The 12959-nt window shown below is 42.3% G+C and overlaps 1 protein-coding gene across 6 annotated transcripts in view; it reads left to right on the forward strand.

Annotated features, from left to right (window-relative positions):
• NF1 (neurofibromin 1) overlaps positions 1-12959 on the forward strand; it is a 143516-nt gene that overhangs the window by 123117 nt on the left and 7440 nt on the right. For 2 of the 6 annotated variants that reach the window (XM_090026303.1, XM_090026305.1), the window contains 2 exons: positions 794-1010; positions 7525-7575. In XM_090026303.1, the coding sequence (XP_089882429.1) occupies positions 794-1010; positions 7525-7575 (268 nt within the window). Of the gene's footprint in view, positions 1-793; positions 1011-6392; positions 6464-7524; positions 7576-12959 lie in introns of those variants that run through there. The other 4 variants (XM_090026304.1, XM_090026306.1, XM_090026308.1 and 1 more) reach the window with 3 other exon arrangements.

Genomic DNA, 12959 nt, shown 5'->3' on the forward strand with positions numbered 1-12959 from the left:
TTTTGTACAGAGCACTGTAGTGTAAAAAAAAAATAATGTTGATAAAAGAGAGAATTAACCCACTGGGCTTAGGTTTATAGTTGAAGCATTAAATATCACTCTGGCTCACTTCACAAATCTTGAAAGATTCAATAAGTAGGTGGTAAAAATATAGTGGGTACCTACTGTCAAATTATCTGTATCAAGTGAAACAAGTCAAGTAGGTAAATACCCCCTTGCAGTAGTTCCCGGCTCATTAAAGGGCATCTTGACGAATGGTCTTATTCAACACATCTCTAGTTTATTAAATGTATTTCATGGCTGTACAGTAACGAGGAAATCGATACAGCAGTAAATATATAAAGATAAATTTCACATTATACACGGAATACATTAGCCACTTGAATACCGACCATCCATACCACAGTTTGTTCTATCAGATCAGTGTAACACGATGTCTTGATTGAGTAGTGTTCTGGATGTTAGGCTCAAAGGTACAGGTAATGATTTTCATAATTCATTCTTCAGAGTTAGCCACAGCGGTTCATCTTGACAAGGACATTTCAAAATGAGTGCTTACCACCTGCCAATGAAGTATTTCATATTGCTCAGATTGTTCCTACAGGTCACCTTTAGTGTTTACATTAGTTTAGTTCCAGGTTAATTTTGAAGTGTGTCCTCACAGGCGTCCACATAAAGGGCTTAAAAGTATTTTATAGATAAAAGTTTAGCCCCCAAAAATATTTAAAGGCAAAACTCTTATTTTTAGAAGTAGAAAATAACAGAGTGAACAGATCTGTTTTTTCCCCCACAGCAAACACAAATCCCAGACTATGCTGAGCTTATAGTGAAGTTTCTTGATGCCTTGATTGACACCTATTTGCCTGGAATTGATGAGGAAGTCAGCGAGGAATCCCTGTTGACCCCTACATCTCCATATCCTCCTGCAGTGCAGAGCCAGCTTAGTATTACTGCTAACCTTAACCTCTCTAATTCCATGACTTCACTTGCAACTTCCCAGCATTCCCCAGGTCAGTAAATGTATTTGTATTGTATATGTAAATACAATGTAGAAGTGAACAATTACCCAACTAAGTATACAAAAAGCCTCAGTAATATTCTGGGTATGTTAATACACTAAGTGCTGCTGCATTCCTAAGCAGGGTGAATATTAAACTATTGGCTACATGCTTCTGGCTCATTGTTCAGTTTTGTCCATCATGAAACTTGTCTTTGTGAAAATTCAAGTTTTTCATGTTAATGACGAGTTGCTTGGAATCGGGCTGCAAATGATACTAAGATGCCTAAAAGGGCTACCTTCTAATAACCAGTATGTATTGCAGTGGCCATTACAAACTAAATATATACGTATTAGTCTAAATATCTCCCTCTTGATAAGTAGGGACCTACTGAAATCATGATTTCATGGGAATCGCAAAATCCAGCATTGCCCGCAAAATCCAACTTACTGAAAAGACAACTTACTGAAAATAAAGTCTTGTGACACTGGCCCACCTGCGGAGCCCACTGGGGTGGGGAGGGGAGAGGGGACTGACTGCCTGCACAAAGGGCAGCCAAAGATGCCTGCCTCCCCTCACTGCTGATTGGTTGAGAGGGCTGCTTGTCATGTGGTCCCACCCCTCACAGCCAGTAGGGGCAGGTCTGCATGATGGACAGCTCTCGCAACCAGTCAGTGGTGATGGGTGGGGCCACCACGGCCCCTTGGCCAGAGGCATGGTGGGGAGGTGGAGAAATTTGCCATGATCAGCTGGTGAATGTGGAGGCTGGCCCTGCGATCTCCTTGCAAAATCGGCTGGCTACCTCTTTGAGTTAGGTAGACCTGTATTGATAAGTCATCCTGGGGATAACAATAAAATATAAGGTAGATGTATATAAAGTACGTGGCTAAAAAATAATCCAAAATAGCTACGTTCTGTGGATAAAGAGCTCCATGGGGGAGATCTAATAATGTGGTTTAATTGAAGACAAGCCCATGGGGCTTATTGGCATAATATCCCAGGGCAGAGAAAGATGATAATTTCTCTCAAAGTGAAAATGCTCTGGTGTATTTGCACCTGGAATATTATTAGGTTGTGACTGTCACGTTATTAAAAAAAAAAAAAAAAAAAAAAAATTGACAAATCAAAGAGAGTTCCAAAAAGAATAATGGTTAAGAAAGAAATGATTGAGCAGATATGCTAAACATCTTTATCTTGGCTGTGCGACAGCCAAGTTGGAGGGTCTATAACAGCAGCTGTTTGAGGAGTGAGTAATAAGCAAGGAGAGTGGCCATGTAATGCAATACATGGGGACACGAGCTAGGAAAAATTGAATGAAATGTATAATAAAGCTGGAATGAATATCAGGAGAAAATTCTTGGCGGCAGGATGCGTTGGGCAGTGATTTTTTTGAGTTGTTAACTTGCATCTTCTAGGAGTTGCTTTCCTGCCTCTTACTCATACCAGTGCGCTCTGTAATTTTGCTGTGTTCAAATTACTACAGCACTGACAGTTAATCAGTGTTTTACTCCCATATTTATTTGCCTATTGTTGACAAGAGGGCTTATAGCTTCTTGCTCGCCTGTAGGCCTGATTTTTGCAACGAACTGTATTCAGCACTTCTGTTTTCTGAGTAGCTTCTACTGGCCCAAAGCCAGGAGTTTGTTTGACTCCAGAAATCTGGCCTCCCAGTTCCCCTTTCTGCTCACAGCTGCTGTATATGGTTCTTTCTGTTTCTAATGAATGTTACGCCTACAGAAGATGAAGCAATACCTTTTCAAGTGAGTAATAAAACCCTAACGCTGTCTGACTGTATGAGTGACCTCAACACAGCTTTCTGTGAAAAAGTAAACTTTTTTTTTTTTTTTAGATCAGGTAAAACCGTGTAGTTGATTTAATCATTGAAGTACTAAGTGCTAGGGTTATGTTATATGAAAATTCAGCCCAGCTAGAAAAAAATCATCCTATTTACAATAAAACAAAACATCGTTTGCTTTCCAGTTTCTGGCCCAGCCAGGGCAATTTTATTTTTGCTAAGTATTTTTCTTCCAAGTAAGGAAACTGAAAAGAGGGGTACTGGTTTGTTCACGAAGTTGTACCTGTCTATTATCATAGGTTTGCTTCGGGGAGGCTTGTATTGTCACTGGGGTGTTGGTACTGTGTCTGTGTTGCACGTTGCCATGCTGAGACCAAGTAACATGGCAACATTGGTCTGGAAGGAACTTCCTAGATATAAATCAGGTCTGGAAGGAACTTCCTAGATATAAATCATATCATCCAGTGCAGGTTGCTGCCACAGGCAAGAGCTCTGTATAATTCGTTGAATGAAAAACAGGAGAAGAATTGGAGTAGGATGCAGATTAATGATCACAAGATGTCAGCTAAAATAATCAACGCTAGCTAGTATTAAATCAGCATTTAATAAGCTTTCTGGAGATCCCTAGAAATCTTTTTGTCATGATGTAAACATGTTGCATGTTTTTAATGTTACCATTTTATTAATGTCTTAAGAAATGGTTTTAACCCTGACTGTTAACCATCATTAATGTGGTTGGCTGAAATATTAAAAAGTGATAGTGAATTGAGCAAAATTGGTCAACTTTATTATTAAAAGTAGAAGAGGAAGGTCTGGACCCTCCTGTACATGTTTGTAAATAGACAAGAATCTGAAAATTATTTCTAATAAATTATAAATACTAATATCTAAAATTGTTCAAAAGAAAAGAGTTCACAGTGAAAAACTCTGTGCTAATCTGTGCCTTATACACCATTGTAAAACAGTAGTTTCACTGTTGTCCTCTTTTGGCCATTAGCAAAATCAAACAGGATTAACAGGGTGGAGAAAAAAATGAAAATAAATAAGGACATTAAAAACACAAAAAAATCAGGGCATGCCAAGTCAGTGTGGACAAAATAGTAATAGAGATCTCTATCTTTAAGGCATCTCATTCTCATTTGCAATAATATGACATCTTCGTGGTGACTCCAGGAGTTTTCATACAGTGAAGTGATATTGGAAAAGTATTAGTGTAGTAAGGGATGAGTTTTCTTTGAGGATGGGGGGGAACTTCACTGTGTATTACCTCTTTATTTCATCATCACTTCCCAACTGTTATGTTTTTCTTAGCAAGGAAAAATGAAGTAGCCAGCACTCTGCAAGCCACTAGTAATTGTTTCTACAGCCTGCTCCTGCTGTCAGTGGGGATGCAGTTTACAAATTGGTGATTTAAAGGGCATGCGTTGATTAGAGGTGCACCAATAAGAGATTTTGTGGGGGGCGATACTGATAGCCAGTTTTTAAGGAGGCATATCAGCCAATACTGATCTGATTTCCAATAAACAGCCTGGTAGCTTGAAGATTTGTGTGCAGCTGGTAAGTCTGTTATGGTGGGAGAGCCGGGGGAGGGAAGAGGCGTGTGTGGGGCAGATCAAGGCCCCTGTAGTGAGGGGGGCGTGGGGCTGCAGCAGGCGCTGCCCAGCCAGGGTGGGTTGCGGGACAGAGCTGTGGCTTATCTGGGGGGCACGGGGAGGGGTGCAGTAGCCCCTACTGCTGCATGCACCCCAGCAGGCACGGGGAGTGTGCACCTCCTGGATCTGGGTGCGGCGGCTCCAGCTGTTGCCTGGGGCTGAGTTGGTGCCGGGCTTTTCCTGGCTGAGGTGCACTCAAGGTGGGAGGTGGCAGCACGGGGGGGTGGGGAGGTGGCAGCACGGGGGGGTGGGGAGCTGCAACCACCCTAAAATTTGCCGTTGCCCCCTCCCAGCACCACCGTCGCCCAGCCCGAGTGCAGCCCCAGCCCAGGACCATCCCCCATGCACACGCCCCCCCACCCCATGCCCTCCCATGTTGTGCGCAGTGGCAGGAGCTGCCCCCCTCGCCGCATGCCCCCCCAGACAAGCTGCGGCTCCATCCTGTGCCCTGCTCCGCCCTGGCTGGGCAGCTGCAGCCCCACTCCCTCCCTCACTGCGGGGACCTTGATCTGCCTCCCCTTCCACTGCAACAGCCTTACCAGCTGCACGCAGCTCTTCAAGTTGCTGGGCTGTGCTCCTCGCCGCCTACCTACTGTGCTGCCGCCGCATGCATGCACGGGCATTTCTTGGCCAAATTGTCAGCGGCATCAGGCCAGTTTCTGATACAGTACATTTTCTTTATATTGGTGCCAGTCTGATATTGGACCATTGTATCAGTGCACCTCTATAGCTTTCATATAAATAGAATTAGTAAAAAGTAACTAAAAAAATCAGGTGGCTGGTGTCTGTCTTTTTACATTTGTCAGTATTATAAATGTTTTATTTGTAATGTGAAGACTGCTAAATGAAGTGCAAGGTCAGAGATTGTGAAGAGTCTGCTTTGGGGTCACAAGGCGCTGTAAGTACAGCTTGTTGGAGCAGACTCAAAGAATAGTCTGCTGGAGCGTGGCAATTACTGTGCTCCAGCAGACTCTAGCGTCACATGCATCAGCATCCCCACGCTGAAAAATGGCAGCGGGGGTGCTTTAACTAGAGCTCACTTGATGAGCTTTAGTTAAAGTGTCCATGCTGCCATATTTCAGCGTGGGGATACTGATGCATGCGCCGCCCGGGCTGCTTTAATTAGAGTGGCTTTCAGAGCCGCTCTAATTAAAGCACCCTGCCTTCCCCCTCTTCATTCCCAGAGCACATGTATAAATGACCTGAATGTTAGTGCTGTAGAAGCTAGTTAAGAGGTGGAATAAAGCTTTCCATTTTAGCATTTAGCATCTGTTGATGTTGAAAACTTAAAGGAGGCAGAAGAGAAAAATGAAGTTTTCAGCCTGAAAAGAAAGCTGTGTATGGTTTTGAACACACAGAATATTTTCACCAGGGTAAAATCAAGAGAGTAGACAGAAGACAAATGTAATTTACACAAATCCAGTTCAAATTCTGGGGTAAAACTTTATCTCTTTAAATTGTGCTCTTGCATGGGTGAATCTCCATAGCTTATTCCCACTGTAGGCATTTCCTCAAGGCAAGCAGGATGGTTCTTGCTTCCCACATCACCTACTGGGAAGGCACTGTAATAGCTACTTACTGTTTGCAGCTTCCCTTACATGCGTGTCTGCTGATCTGCTTCATGTCTTGGGGTAGTTTACATCAGGGTACAAAACTAAGTTATGCTAACATAAGTGTCTTATGTGCCCAGGCCTCTCAATTCTTACATTTCTCATACAACTGACAGAACTGATTAGCATTTTCTGGCTGTGTGTTATATGGATGAGTAATTAAATAATTACTACATAACATCCCAATTTAAAAAAAAAATGTAAGTCCTTCCATTAAATCCATCACCCAAAAAACTTATTTTCCTAGAAGCTCTATGGTAACTAAGCTTTTTTTTTTTGTAGATAACTACATGATGCAGAAGATGATACGTTTTAATTTTTTTAAACTTATTTTCAGAACTTTTCAAATACATGCACCAAATGAGAGGAATACAGAAGGATACATCACGTCATCTATTAAGAACATAGGTATAAATCGTAACTTAATCTAGGCAAAAGCTTTCCTAAGTTATCAATGATTCCTATCCAATACACCTTAAAGGGCTGATGTTCAGAGGGAAGGTGCTCAATGCTTTCTGATAATCAGCCCTCAAATGTGTCTCAAAACAGGCACCTAAAAATGAAAGCCCCCCAAAATCATCAGTAACTTATGAAAGTCTTGCTCTGTGTCCTTAACTGAAATGTTCTTCTCTCCCTTCTCTTTGCCTTTATTTCTCACTAGCATCTTGCTGCTTTCCTGGAATGTACCCACTGCATTCTGGCAACGGAAGGGAAGGAGGTTAAGAATTAAACCAATGGTTTTCCAACTTTCTCATAAAGCACAGATCCTTCTTTAGTCCACCCCTCCCCTCTCCCTCGTTTTTCCACTGCTCAAGCTCGGGCTGCCAACAGGTCTTCACTGGTTTATAGTGTGGTGTTAAACCTGATTAGCTTTGGGTGTTTTTAGTTAGAACCTGTCTTTCCAATTGTTTGATTCTATTGATCATTTCATTGATCCGCTCTGTCACCATTGTCCGCAACTAAGGATGCGTTTTGAGCCGTATTGGAGGCTTAGCTTATCAGGGAAGTCAGATCCTTACCATGCACATGTGCTCATTCCTCCTACTGGGTCTGTTGGGATGCAAGTAGGTATCTATCAAGATGAAATGCCACAGTATGGGATCTGAGGTGACCATACAATCTTTCTTAAGAGGTGCAGCAGCCACAGGACCACAAGGTAAAGCAAGACCGCCACCGTGATCCACATGCTATAGAACCACTGACCTAGGAAATCAACTTTGGGCAAAACCAGTGTTCCCCTATCACAGCAAATTAAGTAAATGTAATGCTGACCACTGACAAAAAGGTTTTCAGTGTGGTAACAAAATATATTGAGAGTTGCAGGTATTAGAAATTTTCCGTTTTCTGTCTTTGGAAATGGGGGAACTAGGCGAAACCATTGTTTGTAAATGTTTTGTCTGTCATATTCTTTTTTCTTATCATGGACATTATTCACTTACGTTTTTTTCTTTCATTCTGTGTCTGTGAAGCTTCTCTGCCTTGCTCTAAATCAGCAGTTTTCATGCAGCTTCCTCATCAAGGTACTCTCTACTTTCATCCTATTTGCACGAGATACTGCTTGATCTGCATTAGAGTTGGGCTCATGGCATGAGAAGTCATTTACTAATCTCTCTAAATACAGGAATGACTCCAGAGTACTTGTAAGTAAGTGCCAAGCTGTTGCATTTCTTGTCAAGTAAAGAGCAAATGATAATACTTAGAATGCAGCCAGTGGGATTGCGAGGCCCATCCTTTTGAGGGAAGGCAGTTTTGAATGGAGAAGTTGGCACCTTGATACCAAAGGGCGAGCTATAAAGGTATTCTGTTGCTGCTGCCAGGCAAAGAATAGAGGGGGGAGAAATGTTTCATTTGAACTTGTAGGCAATCAGTTTTGACCATTAGTAATTAAAGGACCTGCGTTGACTTTTTTGAAAGAGTCATTTTACAACTTCAGCTCATGCATAGAGAAATATAAAAGAAATGCAGAGGATGGTTTTGGGGTGGTTGTTTTTTTGCCTCAGCCGTTTGGGCTGCTTCCTCATTTGTGGTGTATTTGGTGAATCTGAACTGTGGAGTTTCTGCGTGTCTTTATGTGAAGTGGAAGTTTGAAATAAACCACAACTGACATGAAGAACCAAATGCATTTACTCGAGTTTAGGAATAGCCCTCCAACCTTGTAAAATAGTGGGGCTGATCCTGCACTCATGAGCGAAAGTGAGAGAATCTGCTGCGTGTCTAGTCAGAACAAGAGGCCCGTTTCCCCACTATAAATCAGAAGACAGTAGGAGGTCTGTGGTTTGTAGTAAAAATGGTTTTGCAACTTTTTATTCAGTCAGTAAATTGTCACTTGGTTTTGCCTTCCATAATTGGGTAACATTATAATCTGAAGCTCTGTTAACGTATCTTTTTTCCCCACTTGTTCTAGTTTTTGCTTTAGGCCACATTTTAGCTGCTAACATTACAGTCATTCTCTGCGCAGCGTTCATTCCAGTGCTGACCACTTACCACGATTGCTCTTGAGAGTACTCTGTGCACATACCATACTTGATGCATTCATTTTGCTACAGAAATAACGAGGCAGAAACTCCGTTGCACCAAGACATTTGTACAGGAACGATTTTTCAGTCAAAATAAACTGGCTTCGGCATAAAATTAGTCAGTGACTAGAAATCTGTTTGCATTGAAATGATGTTTCAGCTCTGGTGATTTTGTCTTAGGGTGTTAGCAATAATGACTTGTAATCTGTGGTCCCTTCTGTGTGGACCGTATTCAGAAGTGCTTGCCTTAAGGGTTGTATTTTTCTGGCATAAAATGTTAAGCCTTTACTATTAACTTATTGCAGCTAAAAGAATGTAGAGAGGATATAATGCCACTTAGAAAAGCTTATACATTTGAACTTAAATCCTGTCAATGGTTTCATCCTGATACGCCACCCTCTAAGCCTTGTCCTTCCTTTGAACTGTGTGAGTGCAGTTCTAACAAAGGTTTTGAGACATTGAGTACTTGGCACCAACCACATATACTTTGAAATTTCCTGTTCTGATAACCTCTCTTCTTGGGCACTCACCGTGGTCTTTAGAAGAAGTTGTGATTTCCAAGAATTTAAGTAACGTTTTAATTGCTGTTTGTCATCACTCAAAAAAGCAGTTCATTCTTAAAGTGCTTGTTCCTATCGATTCCACTTCTGGTGTGCATGTGCCCTATGCCCGTGAGATGCAGATTTTTTTGGCTAGCTGTCTGTTAGGGTCTCACCTGTGCCCTGGATGCAATTTATACCCCTGAGGCTGTAGTTGGAGGGGGAGGGAGAGAGACTGTGTGCAGAAAGGGAGTGTGTATGGTACCTTTCACATTCTATACAATAGTTCTGTAATACTCACTTCTGATTCGTAGGCTTGCAAATATGAAGGGCTTTTTCCTTTTGCAAAGAAAAGCCTGTTTGCCTTTCAGACGAACCTGATACAGTGCCAGTAACATTTTCAGTCATCTTGTTTGACATGCTTTTGTTAACAGTATATGAAGTAGCTGGTTATTTCTGGCCAAGCTGAGAGAGTGATTTTGAGTCCAGTTACTTCCTTGCTTGCGGGGGGTTATTGAGAAATTAGTATATATGAAAGGTGCTGGGGTGAAGTCATGAGTCTGTCACACAGCACAATACAACTAACAGCAATGCAGATGTTTCTCAAGTTACCCCACCCTGATACCTTGTCCCTAACTTGGAAGAGCTACTTTGAAGAGAAATAAGGAGCATACATCACTCCAGACCTCTGGCCTCTGTTGACATTCCCTTAACCACTTTGATGCATGCGCCTTTCAGCAGCGAGCACGTGTCTGTAAGAACTGGACTGATGTCTTTCATTTCATGTGGGCTACCAAACAGGGTGGGAGTCAAACCAGCCACATGTTACGGTAAGAAATGTTACCCAGTCCCCTGAGCCATCCATTCCCTGGGACTTGTCTTGGCCTATTTGTATGCTGGGGGATTTTCAGCAACTCTTTTACTCTTTGTACAAGAAATAGACATCGAGTGCAAAATAAGGAAGCTAAGCATGCAAGCTGAGGAAGTATGTAAGGTGGCTAGAAAACTGGCTGGATTGTGAGGCTTAAAGCGGGTAGCAATCAATAGCTCAATGTCTAGTTGGCAGTGGGTATCAAGTAGAGTGCCCCAGGGGCTGGTCCTGGGGCCAGTTTTGTTTAGTGTCTTCATCAGTGACTTGGAAGATGGGATGGGGTGCACCCTTAGTGCGTTTGTGGATGACACTGAGGTGGGAGGAGGAGTAGCTATGCTGGAGAGCGAGGCTAGGATTTAGGGAGGCCTTGACAAATTGGAGAATTGGACCAAAGGAAATGTCATGAGGTTCCTTCCCTAAGGACAAGTGCAAAGTCCTGCACTTAGGACAGAGCAATCCTATGCACCAGTACTGGCTGGGGGCTGACTGGCGGGGCAGCAGCTCTGCAGAAAAGGACCTGGGGGTTACAGTGGACAATATGCTGAATATGAGCCAGCGGTGTAGCCTTGCTGCAAAGGAGGCTCACGGTATACTGCGCTGTGTTAGTAGGAGTGTTGCCAGAAAATTGAGGGAAGTGATTATTCCACTCTATTCAGCACTGGTGAGGCCACATCCGGAGTCCTGTGTCCAGTTTTGGGTCCCCCACTGGGAAAAGGATGTGGACAAATAGGAGAGTCCAGGAGGGCAATGAAAATGGTAAGGATGACTTGTGAGGAGAGACTGAGGGAACTGAGCTATCTAGTTGAGAGAAGAGAAGACTGGGGGGGATTTAATTGTAGCCACTTGACGGGCGGTTCCAAAGAGATTGGGGCTGGACTGTTCTCAGGGGTGGCAGACAACAGAACAAGGAGCAATGGTCTCAATTTGCAGCAAGGGAAGTTTAGGTTAGAGTTTAGGGCAAACTTTCCCAGTAGAGAGTAGTAAAGGACTAGAACATGCTGCCCAGAGAGGTGGTGGAGTCTCCATCCTTGGAGGTTTTTAAGACTCCACTAGACGAAGCCTTGACTGGGATGATCTAGCCGGGGATAGTTTTGCTTTGAGCAGGAAGTTGGATTAGATGATATGAGGTCCCTGCCAACTGTAAATTTGATGATTCTGTGATTCTGTATTTGGAACAACAATAGGCATAACCTTTCAGCTCTGACCTTTAAAATGCAAATCAGACCAAATTTGTTGAATTCACTATGGCTTGCCTACTCCTTGTACTACACAGTACAGGCAACCCCTGCTTAACACGGTTTCACTTAGCGCTATTTCACTATAACACTCATTTGAAATTGATACCTGATTTCACTTAACGCACAGTGATTTTTTTCCATTATAACACTGGTAGTCGCCATCCTGGGTCATTAAAAACAATTGCACTCACCCTCTTGGGTCGTCAGATGCTTTCGGTTTCGCTTAACACTCATTTCACTCAACGCTTGTTTTTTCAGGAACCGATTAAGAGTGCTAAGTGGAGGTTGCCTGTACCTGATATGGAACATGATGCAGATGAGAAGTTATGATGCGCAAATGTGTGCACGATTAGCAGAGATCCTGGTTTCCTCTAAGTAAAAAAAAAAAAACCCCAGAAAAAAACCCTAAATTTTCTGATTTAAAAAAAGAACCCCAAATCCATATTTTTCTGTGATTATAGATAAATATATAGATAGATATAGATATCTAGCTATCTCTCTATCTATCTGTCTATCATATGATGATTGTATCTATATCTATCTATCCATACGATTCTTTCAGGGGGTGCCATGGAGGGACAAGCAATATTAGCACGGTTAAGTGTGGAAACACCTCCAAGTAGTTTACAAGATAAGCCCAGAGATTTCAAATGGGAATTCATAGTGTTAAAACTGCTCTGTGGTCTTTCTCTGAGGTCTTGGCAACAAAAAAATTGATCTAGTATTTTTTTTGTAATACAGAAATGAGCGACAACTAAGAGCTGGCATTTTTGGAGAGGTGCCTCAAGTCTAACGAAGGATTCCTTGAGTCTGCCGAGGTTGAGAACCACTGTTAATCGGCTGCATAAACTTCTTTTTGCCTCAGCTGTCCGCTGGCCCATGTAGTACTTACCTACCTACCAGGTTAATCCAGTGTTCCTGGGGATTGCAACTCAGCACAACTCCATGCCCAAATTCTGCAGAGGATCTTTAACATTTCTAGTACTTATTGCTAAGAATTTGAGGGCAGAATTATTAGGAGTAATTTAATTGCAGCTGGGCAGTGTTGCTAATTTATGACTCTTGGAAACAAACACTGGCATTGAAAATGCCTTTGTTACTATTTATATTTCAATATTGACTAGATCCCTATTGGGCTAGGAGCTGTACATTCACATAATAGGCTACGTATCCCTGCCCTGAAGAACTAACAGTGTTATGTATATATTATGGGTGAGGAGCAGGCACAAAGAAATCGACTGACCGAATTGCCTGGCAAAGCCAGGAACCGAAGCCCAATTTTCAGTCCTTGTACACTGTTTTAAATGTTGAACCATCTTGCCTCCACTGAAATGCCAGCTCCCATTTTGTTCAAAACCAGCAAGAATGTAAATGTCCATCTCTTCCTTCAGTAAAAGTCCTTGAATGAAATTCCCTTGAGTCCACTGTATCCATTTCACATTCAGAAGCTAACTCAAGAAAAAATGTTCGTCTTAGTGTTATGATTCAGTTCATCTACAAAAGAAACTTGAAAAGTCACTTGAAATGATTGTGGGCTCAGAGGCTGGATATGTTTTCAAGTAAGGATAGAAAATGCGGTTCTCGCTGTATCCAGGTTTTATCTCTGCATGCTTCTTAATATAGATCAGAAACAGAAGGTAGTTGTTTGTATTCTCCCTCTAGGACCCCCAAGACCCGAACCTCATACAGAGAAAAGAAGCTTATTGCAGTGCGTGCACGCTATTTAAATAGTGTGTACCA

This window comes from Crocodylus siamensis, chromosome 13, assembly GCF_052110815.1.
Source record: "Crocodylus siamensis isolate JL-2025a chromosome 13, ASM5211081v1, whole genome shotgun sequence".
Lineage (NCBI taxonomy): Eukaryota > Metazoa > Chordata > Crocodylia > Crocodylidae > Crocodylus > Crocodylus siamensis.